Source organism: Poromitra crassiceps, assembly GCF_964638095.1.
Source record: "Poromitra crassiceps genome assembly, chromosome: 1".
NCBI lineage: Eukaryota > Metazoa > Chordata > Actinopteri > Beryciformes > Melamphaidae > Poromitra > Poromitra crassiceps.
Genome location: NC_139623.1, coordinates 13,942,669 through 13,955,283, shown reverse-complemented (window position 1 = coordinate 13,955,283; position 12,615 = coordinate 13,942,669). Strand labels below are relative to the sequence as shown.

General features: G+C 44.1%; 1 protein-coding gene across 2 annotated transcripts in view; it reads right to left on the bottom strand.

Moving 5' to 3' along the window:
* Nucleotides 1–9,448, bottom strand: part of adar (adenosine deaminase RNA specific) — a 32,071-nt gene extending 22,623 nt beyond the window's left edge. Inside the window, exons 1-4 of one of the 2 annotated variants that reach the window (XM_083644551.1) lie at nucleotides 9,360–9,448; nucleotides 3,397–5,106; nucleotides 2,192–2,466; nucleotides 938–1,124 (exon numbers count right to left, since the gene is read on the bottom strand). In XM_083644551.1, the coding sequence (XP_083500677.1) occupies nucleotides 938–1,124; nucleotides 2,192–2,466; nucleotides 3,397–4,974 (2,040 nt within the window). In that variant the 5' untranslated portion in view covers nucleotides 4,975–5,106; nucleotides 9,360–9,448. Of the gene's footprint in view, nucleotides 1–937; nucleotides 1,125–2,191; nucleotides 2,467–3,396; nucleotides 5,107–8,837; nucleotides 8,881–9,359 lie in introns of those variants that run through there. The other variant, XM_083644552.1, reaches the window with a different exon arrangement.
* Between the last annotated feature and the right edge of the window lie 3,167 nt (nucleotides 9,449–12,615).

The following is a 12,615-nucleotide window of genomic DNA, read 5'->3' as shown; positions in this document are numbered from 1 at the left end:
ATTATGTTTTGTACAAGAATAGACGCGGGCTAATGTCTTCTTTGCAAAAAAAAGGCTGTTAACCCCGCATTTCTAAATAAGACGTAACGTTAGTTGGTGTCGGGCTTTGCAGAAAGCTCTCAGCTTCTCAGCAAGCGCCAGGATTGGCCAATGTCAACTTCAGTCTCCAGAACGATCCAATCAAATCACCCACACGTCTATCTTCTTGCTAGAGGTCCCGCCTTACAGTAGTGTTTCAACTAACTCTATCAGAATGCCATGCCAGTCGGACTTATAGTATTATTATTATTATTATTATTATTATTATTATTATTATTATTATTATATTATCATACTTGGAAACCGTTTTATCGAGCTGCGTGTGTTGTGGCATATATCCCGCTGCTCAGCAGTTATCCCACTCGGCCGATAACAGCTGATCAGCGGGATATATATGCCACAACACACTGGCTCTCATGCTATATTGCTTAAATATATCGCTATATATATATATATATATATATATATATATATATATATATATTGCGATAACACGTGACTTTTGCGATGTGTTCATCGCGCATTTTCATATCGCAATGACGATGAAAATACGATTAATCGTGCAGCCCTAGTACTAGGTGACGTCAGCAAACTGTAGATTACTGTCATGAATGAAATCTTGAAATATGAACTTTTGATGTAAAAAAGTGAAAAACTAAAGAAATTAGATTTTTGTGATTTTTTTTTGGCATACATTATTAAATAGGTGCACTGCATACCCAGGTATTTGAACTAAAATAAAATAAGTCATTTTTGGGTTCAGCTCTTTTTTACTGTATCGCGAGTGGCTTCTTCCAGATATCTTTTCAAAATCATAGATTCATTCACAGCTTTTACCATGAACTAGGCCTGTTTTGGAAAGCTTTGATTGATGGGAACTTATTTCCAACACACTCACACTAACGGCAGTGTCGGGGTCTGGATCCATGACTTGGTCCATGCTGGCAGCAGTGTTTCCCTCCTCTCCCGTCTCTCCAACAAGAATGCGCAGGGTGGCTGCAGCAGCATCCTTCTTTGCAACCTTCTTACTGGAGGCCTCAGCTGCAGGAAACAGCCTCCCATCGAGGCTCACCTGCATGCGAAACCTTGACAGAGGGAGAGGGTGTTCGCGTGAGACAGAATGCTCATCTTGACAGAGGGAGAGGGTGTTCGCGTGAGACAGAATGCTCATCTTGACAGAGGGAGAGGGTGTTCGCGTGAGACAGAATGCTCATCTTGACAGAGGGAGAGGGTGTTCGCGTGAGACAGAATGCTCATCCTGACAGAGGGAGAGGGTGTTCGCGTGAGACAGAATGCTCATCCTGACAGAGGGAGAGGGTGTTCGCGTGAGACAGAATGCTCATCTTGACAGAGGGAGAGGGTGTTCGCGTGAGACAGAATGCTCATCCTGACAGAGGGAGAGGGTGTTCGCGTGAGACAGAATGCTCATCCTGACAGAGGGAGAGGGTGTTCGCGTGAGACAGAATGCTCATCCTGACAGAGGGAGAGGGTGTTCGCGTGAGACAGAATGCTCATCCTGACAGAGGGAGAGGGTGTTCGCGTGAGACAGAATGCTCATCCTGACAGAGGGAGAGGGTGTTCGCGTGAGACAGAATGCTCATCTTGACAGAGGGAGAGGGTGTTCGCGTGAGACAGAATGCTCATCCTGACAGAGGGAGAGGGTGTTCGCGTGAGACAGAATGCTCATCTTGACAGAGGGAGAGGGTGTTCGCGTGAGACAGAACGTTCTTTTGAAAACCTCTAACTGATCTATTGAACACGACTGTGTGTAGTAGTGACAGAATTATCCGGTTACAAGCAAAGTTACTCCCATACTTAAAATGGAAGCATCAAATGACATAGGTCGGATATATTTCTAAAGCACTTTTCACAAATAGGTTTGTCACAAGGTGCTTTACAGAGAGCAACAGACACAAATACAGGTGGGAAAAAAACGAAAGATACAACAATGCATCGTAAAACAAAAAACAGTACATCGCAAACTCCAAAAACGGGGGCCAATGCTTTTACATGTGCAAATATATGATCTCTTTTTACATTTGAACAGTGGGTGCACAAACAATGTTCACCGATTTAGCCCTTAGTATCAATAGTATCAATGTGAGATAACAAATGTGCCCCTGCACATTTGCACATGCACCATGTGACTGACCTTGGGTCGTGGGATGGCCCTGACTGGTCGAGGAGCAGGAACTCGCAGGTCTGGCCCAGATACTGAGCGTACTCCATGAGGCCACTGACAGGGTTCTTCAGCCTGACCTCCTGTAACTTGGCCCACAGGTTCTGAGGCGGGGGCGCCGCCAGCGACACAGCCACCGTTCCCATGGCATCGTTCCAGTCTCCAGTACCATCGGTCTCTCTGCGAATGGCATTCAGGAATTCTGGGATGTCGTCGGTGGCCCACTGTCCTCCGTTGGCCTCGTCGTCCTGACGGAAGAGGGAGAGGGGGGAAAGACATAGAAAGAGGTAGAAGTGTTAAGTTAAAACATGCAAGAAGATTGTCATCTGACCAGTGGCAGTTGGCAGAAGTTTTGACTGCAGCTGCCCAGCGCTCCTGGCCAGCCCTTGGAGGAAGGATGAGCCAGGATGGGAGAAATGCAGAGGATCATTCCACGGTGCCTCTCATCATGTGTGCATATGTGCATTGTGGCAAATAAAGATGGGGTTGTCCGTCCTGTACCTTCAAATCAGTGCAGTGCTCCAGACCTGGGGGAGGCTCTCCAAAGTCCTGGTCTTTGGCAGTGAAGTCTCTTTCAGCCCAACATTGGGTCTTTTTCTGTGCAGCACCACAGTACTTGCTGTCAAATTTGAAAGCTCCAAAAGCTTCGTGGGCAACATATTAGTCATAATTCACATTCAATCACAAGCAGCTCAAGCTGCTACCACTGTGATTATTAAATCCTTGAGCAATTATTATTAAGATCTTTAGACTTTGTGGCCAATATTTATAGCTCTATTAAACTTGAATACATCTGGTTGGTTATGCATCCATTTTTCACTTGAACCTTTTAGATGTGCTGTATGATTTTGGAAGACATAATATCATGATCTAGGCTACCTTGTTTTATTACTAGAAATATTGCACACTTCGCGTGCTTATTTCTAGCATGCACGCTGCACCCAGCCGCCTTATTATAATAGCGAGATTATTACTATATTAATAACTATTATCATTATATTTAGAATGTTTTTAACCCCCCCCCCCCCCCCCCCACACACACACACACACTTGTTAATCTATTGTTATTGTTATAAGCCAAGCAGGCCCATTTGAATCTTCACCCTTATTTTCTTTTTCAAGTATAACACTTCTAATAAAATATTATCTCCCTCCAAAAAGGTTGAAAGTCCACCTACCGCTTCACTGAGGCCCTGCTGTGGCTGCCAGCCCTCGTCTGACGGCACTGGCTCAAGCCCGGGTATCGGTGGCGATGACAGGAATGCAGAGGCACCTCCTGTCTCCTCTCCACCGGCTCCCTCCTTCTTCAGGCCCACATCAGCCGGGGCGCTCAGGGCAGCTTTGATGCTCCTCTCCATCCTCTCTCTGCGGTGGTTGGACAGCTCCCAGGTGGCAGGGGTGACCTCACCATTCTTGGTGATGTCACCTTGCTTCTCCAGGACGTACAGGGTGGAGTTGACCTGCTTAGCATTCCTAAGACCCAGGTTTTTTGCGATGACGAGAGCCGTAGCCTCCTTTGACTCCAGGAGGTACTGCAGGATGAGCTCCTTCTGTTCCGACATGACGGGCGGCTTGGGTTCCTGGCTAGCGGAGTCGGTAGTGACAGGCTGTCTGCCCTGGTGTTCGGCTTCTGCTGGCAATTCTTTGTGGTCAGAGTCAGATGACTCTAAGGACGAGCAGGAAGAAGAACTGGATTCTGTGTCAGAGTCCTCTTCTCTCAGTTGCCCCCTGTTTTCGGCTGTTTCTGCTTTTAGCTCAGGCGCGGCTTCAAGTTTCTCAGAGTGTTCTGCACGGCCCCACAGTTGGGAAGGTGGACTTCCTGGTTTGAGGTTTTGATTTTCCTCGTTTATGAGAGGATCTCTGTACAGAGTCCACTCAGGAGGGAGGAGTCCTTGTTTTGAGGCTTTTTGTGAGCGTTCCAGAGAGTAGAGCGCCTTGTTGATGATTTTTTTGGGCAGACGCAGCCTTTTTGCTAACAACTTTGCAGAGATGCGTTGACTTGGACTCAAAGATGCCAAGGCCCCGTGTACCTGCTCCTGGATGTCAGGTGTGAGAATGAGTTTAGCTTTATTAAGACTCCTGTTTGTTTCCCCTCCTCTGTACAGCCTGTCTCTATGAAGGGACAAACTCACAAAACTTTCAGCTATAGAGTCCGTTTGGAAGCACCTTTGCCTGTTGGAGTACTGGTTGTGGTTTTTACCTTGTGTCTGGTTTTGACTCCAGTGTCGAGGGCCTGGGCTGCCTCTAGCTCCTACACCGGGTGGGTACGCAAGACTGTGGTCCTCCTGGCTGACCCCTCTACCACCAGTGCTGCTGTTGTAGTGGTGGGGAAATCGGCTGTAGCCTGACTGGGGCTGGTGTGGTGAACTCCAACTGGATGCTGCCTCCGCCCCACCTCCTTGTGGACTACCTCTGAACTGTGGAGCCTCAGAGCACTGTCCCCTCAGGAACTGGGTCTGTTGGTTCTGAAAGGATTTGGGAGCAGGATTAGAAGTGAAGTTCTGATTACTTGACCCGTTAGGGGCTGCCACTTGTCGGTGTCCTGGTAGGGGCGGGGCAGAAGGGAGGAGAGGAGGAGGTGGTTGGAAGGGCACTACAGGGCGGGCAGAGCTGGAGTAGTCACTTGGATGTGGGATCTGCTGTGGGCCAGCTCGAGGGTGGAGGGTGGTTGGAGCAGTTCTGTAGTGTTGCTGCTTGGGCTGGAGGTGGGGCGGTGGAGGTCTGTGATATTGTTCTTTGGAAGGCCCTCTGCTCATAGCGCAGGGGTCGGGGTGGGTGGGGGCCGGTGGGGCTGGCTGTGCAGCTTCTGTATGGGCTGGTGTCCTGTAGCACAAACGGCAGACCCTGGTGGACAGACAGGGCAGGCCACAACTGCACACTTACAGCACCTGAAAAACAAACACAAGGACAGGATGAATAGAATGGAAATAACCCATACAACAAAACAATCATTAAGGTACACACCAGTTGAAATTACAGTGAAGGAACGGTGGAAAAATGAGTGGAAAAAATTGTTCTTTAAGTGCACGGCATAGGTTCCAGCTGTGTGTCGGGGAGCATTCATCCAACCTGCAAGTGTCCTTGGTGGGAAGGTCAAAAGTCACTGAATCTCTACCAGCTCCAGGGACACTGCTCTGGATCCAACCCTACCTGACCTCCCTGAAAGGCGGCAACCAAAAAAAGACCTTCCCTAGAGGGATCAATAAAGTATCACATTAGTATTATAAAAATAAAGACTATTAGCACAGAGGATAAGCTCTATGAGGTGAGGTGTGCTATCTTGCAACGCTGCTATGAATATCTTCAGATTATATCCTACAAAGTCTACAAGGATGTGACAGGGTGACATACTGACTCACCCTGTCACACTGAAACTTAATCCCAGGGTAAAAGGCTGGTGATAAATAATTCAGACCTTCTTGCAACTATTCCATTTTATTTTTGGCCTTACAAATAATTGCTGGATCCATAGCAGAGAGGAAAGTGAGACTGATGCAGACAGAAAGGACAGTTCCAAGGACACAACCGAAGACATGGCTGCTGCCTGTAACTGACAAGCAGTGGACAGCAAATGACACAGAGGCTAGTCTAGTTGGACAATCAACTACAATGCAAGCCTTTCACCGAGTGACGTTAATCCCCCCTCCAAAACACACACACGAAAAGTATTTACTCAATTACTACCAACTAATCCAGTGAAAATGTAGAACAGCGCAACAGCAATCCTAAATTCCAATAAACCCCTCTCTGGAATAGGGGTGGGCCTAAAATATCACATTTCAGGGTATTTCTACAATAACGATATTCTTGACAATAAGACAAAATATTGAAAATTATTTTATTATTAATTTCAAGAACATTCGATTGCAACAAAATAAGTGTTAAAAGTTTTATATGTCAGCATAAACATAGCAATTTGCCTTCAAATATTCAAACATGCCTTCAAATATTACCGTGGTTTGTTGTACATGCTCTTTTGTAACCATCTCAAGTCGGAGGGATTATTGCAAAGAAATGAATAATGCGTATATATAAAATACAAAATTTATGACATCACTGATGATGATGTCACAGTGGGATTTATGACATCACAGTGGGGCATGGGACAGACAGAGAAACAAACAGAGCCCTAGCCCCCCATTTATATACTGATGATGATGATGATGATAAGGATGATATGGGCCAATATACTCCCTAATGTCGGTATCGGCCCCAAAAATCTAGTATCGATCGGGCTCATGCTTGTTGTTGTGCGTAGCGTCATTATCAACAAGTTGGAATATTGGCATTATCACATCACGATATGATTTTTGGATTATATGAATATTAATTGTAACGAATATATATCAATAACGATACTATATAGTACACCCCTACTCTGGAGCAACACATTGATTCAGCCTAGAGTGTCATATCTGACAACACTCAATAATGTCTATGTCAATGAGACTGACAACAAGGAGACACACAGCCAATACTGACTCAGGTTTCAGCCACTCTGGCCCAGTCAGCATGGACTTGTCTGTCACATATAGCCGAGCAGGTGTGAATACTGCCATATTCATATAGAGCAGGTCTGAATACTGCCATATTAATATAGAGCAGGTGTGAATACTGCCATATTAATATAGAGCAGGTGTGAATACTGCCATATTAATATAGAGCAGGTCTGAATACTGCCATATTAATATAGAGCAGGTGTGAATACTGACTTATTAATATAGAGCAGGTCTGAATACTGACTTATTAATATAGAGCAGGTCTGACTCTGAATACTGCCATATTAATATAGAGCAGGTCTGAATACTGCCATATTAATATAGAGCAGGTCTGAATACTGCCATATTCATATAGAGCAGGTCTGAATACTGACTTATTAATATAGAGCAGGTCTGAATACTGACTTATTAATATAGAGAAAACATCAACAGCTGGCTTCATATTTAACAAACCATAACAACTCGGCCTGAGGAGATAACACAATATGGATCTCACCTAGAGGAGGTGGAGGCAAAAACGCTGGATTGCACCGCTCCTGTAGCTTTGCAATGATCAGATGAAGAATTTTATCGATCGACGGTGACAAGATCTAACCACGTGGTCGCTTTTTGTAAATGGCAAGCGCTTGTCTCCCCTAGCGTCTTCTGCTGTGGATCATCAAGGTCCTTCCCGCTGCCTCCGAAGTGCACAATAACAATTTGATGTGGTTTATATGCTGTATATGGTGTGCTGTAAAAGGCGTTGCACCAGCAAAGTTGGACAAAATCCACAATGTTGCCTCATGTGTCAGGAAAGGGAAAGGGGCGTGCTAAAACGAACGCAATGATGAGTTTCGTTTTCATTTCTCAGGAAAGTAGTGTGTTTCTATTGTGTGCCACGTGACCCGAGCTGCTCCGAGGGCACACACACACACAGACAGACGGGATTAGTCGATATGAAACCTGTTTCTTCTCTGGCTCAGTTTATTTTCAAGGGTCATGCTTGAAGATGTGCTGCAGCTGCAGTTCAACTCGAATGCAGACTGTTATTTATTTATTTATTTATTTCAGGGACAGTGCAACATTAATGAACATTTTCATGTAAATGTGCCGGATTATAGCCTTAGCTAATTTCCATCCGCAGTCCCTCGACAGGTGAGGTACAGAAACACAGTTACACTTTAACACAGAGACACTGTTACAATGTTGTAGCAACGGTGACATCTGATTCACACAAACGAGGAAGAGAGGAAAGGATGGGCATGGGCACGATCAAATGATAGTAAACGCTTGGTTTGTGAGCGGAAAAAGAACAAAAACATAGCACAGGGGGCGGGGGGAGAAAGGAAACCAGATGCCAGATACAGCACCGGGCTGTCTTTTTCTAAAGTCTTTTTCACCCCCAGAATACCATCCATTCAATCACGTCCTTATGGAAACGAAAGTAACAACAGTAATTCTGTAATGCATTTTAGATACAGAATATCACAGAAAAACTGAGTTCGAATATAGTGGTAGCATGGGAGATGACAAAATACAATAAAGTACAATGGTTGAGAGCCCCGGGCCGCAGCCTATAGATAGCCTATATTTTTAGATTAGTGTTAAAATAGGAGTTTAAAAATAGCATTAAGCACGACAAGGTTACTTTTGAATCTACAATAGAGTAACACAGACTAACGCCTAAAGGAGCAGATTCGCAAGGACACACTCATAAACAAAAGGTTGGACAGTATAAAGCAGTAGGCGGGAACAAAATGCAACTTAGCATCAGGTGTGGGTGGATTCCTATTCACATTCCTTATATTGCTCATCACGTCAGTTTATTCAATTATTATATCTTGATATATTTTCAATCTATTACCGTTCAATTAACTCGTTAATTACATGTTTAAAAAGTATCATACTCCAGGCGCCAATTTCATTTAACGCTATTATAACGTTACACCTGGACAACAACAAAAACATATGGGAAATAACACAAAATAGAATATAAAAATGTTGTGTCCAAAAAGTAATATCTTCTAAAGAAAGCACAAAACAAAGAAAATGCTTGATCAAAAACATGGGAAATAAAATGACCTCGTCATAGGGCAAACAACCACCAATAGCAATATGAACAAAAACACTTGTAACGTTACGTATTGTACAAGTCTTCCTCAGACGAAATATGGGTCAAATGAGTTGGTTCAGCCTCCACTAACGTTACATCCCTGGCACACATCAAATGCAATACAAAGGTCTTATCGTGTATTTATATCTCTTCATCTCATTTGAATGAACACAAAGCTGAAGCTAGTCCGGATGTGCTCGTGGTGATTGAAGAAAGCTAGCGAGGCGCAACTAACCACGATTTTAACTTTTTGAACCGCGTTGATGTGACGACAAAACCACATGTAACGTTACGCTATAAAAAGAACGGTGAAGCCTATTCTTTAAATGTGATGCTAGCAGCAGCAGCTGGGCATGATTGATAAGGTTACTTGTAGCTAACGTTAGCTAGCTCATATCCAGCAGCGCCACACCGCACTGGGCACTGCACCATTTTCAAATGCCGCCTGCAGCTCAAGCACTTAATTGTCTGGGATCGCAAAAACAACAGATATTCTCCACTCAAAACCATACCGGCAAATAATAGATATTTTTTTAATAATATCAATTACCTTCACTCGCAACGACTGGCTCCCGATGGTTGTAGTTAGATGTAGATTTTTAATGCGGGGATACAAACAATCAAAAGAACGGGTGCGCGAATCAGTGACGTGACGTCTATCATTTGCGACCGAGAGACACGGGCGGCGCAGATAAGTGACGCACTCACAGAGACGCGTTCATACTTTTCAGGAGCATCCTTTGCGCTCTTTACGGAAGACCACAGTTTTGTTTCTGGCTTGCCAGACTCACTATCTCCAATTTTGTAAACCTGCGACGTCTTAGCTATGTGTTACAACCAAAACGGATATTTTGGTCTGATATATATTATATCTGATATTCCTTGCAAAATTCATCTGTAGCCTCCACCAAGCCGTTCATGAAGAGACACCAGGATCCTCCTAGTGGCACTGGCAGGTAGTGTCACCTCGTGGAAGTTTGTAGCATCTCAGTGGCATTTTGATTTTGGTGACAGCTAGTGGCAGGCAGTGTGGGGCAAGTTACTTTCAAAATGTATTACTACATATTACTAGTTACTTTCAATTGAAAGTAATATGTTACTTTACAATGTACATGTAATATGTTACTTTTGGAATGAGTTACCCCCAACACTGGTGGCAGGTAGTGACACCGAGTCGTGGCAGGTAGTGGCACGCATGTAGGCTACAGTAACGTTAATGTTATATATGGAAATATTTTTTTGGTGCAAAACTTATGTTTGCTAAATTAAACCTGTGTTTATGCAATATTTACATAACACGATTTCACTCTTGTAATAATAAAACAGGATTAGTAACGAGCAGGCCCGGACAGGCCATAGGGAGCACTGGGAGTTTTCCTGTGGCCTGGTCTGCAGAAGAAAATAAAGTGCCTGTGTGAGTGCCGGATCTGCTCGCCCTACTGGATCGGCTCGTGGGTCCTGCGACTACAGGTGACACCACAACTTCACGCATTATGAGTGGCTGCAGCAGCCAAACTTACGTTAGCTAGATATTTGTCTGCATTAGCAAGCAACCTGATAATCTAACATTGCCCACTACGCGACCTCACCCACGGCTCGACTGCTGCGTGGCCTCACCTGCTCTATTGGTGTGTGTGTGACGTGTGTTGCTCACCAATGTTATTTGTTTACATGTGCACGGTTGTGTGTGTGTGTGTGTGCCCCTTAAGTTTACATCATCAGTCTTATGACATCACCTTATGACATCATCAGTGAATCACATAACTGATGACATCATCAGTGATGTCACAATGCTGATGATGTCAGTGGTGTCACAATGCACAATTTCCCAAGTAACATCACTGATGACATCATCGGTGATGTATGACATCACTGATGACATCATCAGTGGAACAAAAACGTAAACAGAGAACAGAGCCCACCTAGTGAGCAGGCAGAGAAAAGAAGGAGGAGCACCCATGGTAGCAATACACAAATTCACCGGAATGTAGGCAATGAAGTCTTTATAACAAAGATTTTCATGGTGGCCTCATGATGACATCATCAGTGATGTCATAAATCTGACATCATCAGTGATGCTGGTCTCATTGGCCACACAGCAGCCGAGTTGCGGGCAAGGCCGCGCAGCGGCCGAGCTGCGAATGCGAGCTGCAGGGCCAGCTTGGCGAGCTGCAGGGGCAGCTCAGCGAGCTGCAGGACGTGCAAGGCCGTAAAGCCATGGGAGCCGGGCGAGCCTAGGAATCGAGCGCGCGTAACGCACAAGATCGATCCCTAGTTACATAAAATGAAGGAAAAACAAAAAAGTACGTGGTTGCTCAACAACCATCACGAAAACAAACCAGGAAATTTGGCCCCACCCTAGTTGACAGCAACTGCTGACAGAGCGCCACTGCATGCCACTAGCTGCCACTGACATGCCACTGAGTGAGATACCACAAACTGCCATGGGGTATCAATACAATTGTGGGTATTAGTATTACAATACAAAAGAAATATGCTACATGGCTATCAGCTCATATACTAAAATCAGAAAGGAATATATTGTATATATATATATTGTATTGGTATAATACTAATAAACTGGACCCATCCCAGCTGAATTCTGACCATGATTCTGTGAGATGTTTTTTTCTCCGCAGACAGGTAAACCACATAGCCTGTTAGTTTTTATTCATTTTCTTCTCTTAAGGCTATAAGCAACTTTCACAAGATCTCGACAAATTGGCTATTCAAATGCACCTAAACCTCCTGTCTGGCAAGTGAGGATTTGCACTTCACTGACATATCCAGTGGGTGTCAGCATCACTCTTCCACTGATTTAAAAGTCGTGCAATGTTCTGAGTGGCTTGCAGTGCACACTCTATTAGCATGAATGAGAAAGTAATTGGTGTTTTTCTTCTCTAGTGGTGTGTTTAATATCATCTCCTCTCCCAACTCAACCTCTTTCCAAAACCTATTGGCTCCCCACTCAAGATCTCTTTTTTTATTGTTTATTTGATAGGGACAATGCAAGTTAGCAAGTTAACATAGTAACCTTTCACTCATTTCAAACAAGTTAAAGTAACATGTTTTGCACACAGAGTTTATAGCTATTGCTAGTTTCCAAATCCTGTCCCTAGTTAGGCTTTTATTAAGAAGAAAGATAAGAAATATCAAAATGACAACATAGTACAAATTACAACATAGTATCAACATTACAACATACAATTATCACTTTTGTAAGAAGAGAAAAGAAAACCAATGTAGTCCAATTAAAAATGCATACATCACTGATTTTGCTTCAGCTAGCCTTTAACATTTTTATTAAAAATCGTAATATCTAGAGGTAGTTTTATATCGTTTGGCAGTGCGTTCCACAGATTGCCCGAAGCAGGTCTTACGGCGTGCAATTCCACAGTTGCTACTTGCCGCGCCCCTGGTAATCCTAGTGCCGCTTTGTCTACTGATAAACTTGCACAAAACCTTTGGTGCTAAGCTTTGTAAACATTTAAAAACTAGTTTAAGGGACGAACATTTTAAGAAATGATCAAAACTGACAGTGATGCTTGATACAGATATGCAACAGGCTTAATTATAGTCAAAGGGGCTTGGCTGCACACAGTAACACAGTAAGACTGTCATGGGGACACCCATGCCCTATATAATTATACTGTTGAGTTGGTGTTTGTTTGCTTGGGACATTTTATTCATTGTAGTCTGTCTCACTACAGTGGGGCAGTTGGTGCTAATTAACACATGGAAATTCTTAATTTAGGCCTGGTGTGTGAAACAGAGGCGGAGGAGTCCACCCTCATTGGAAGAGAGGG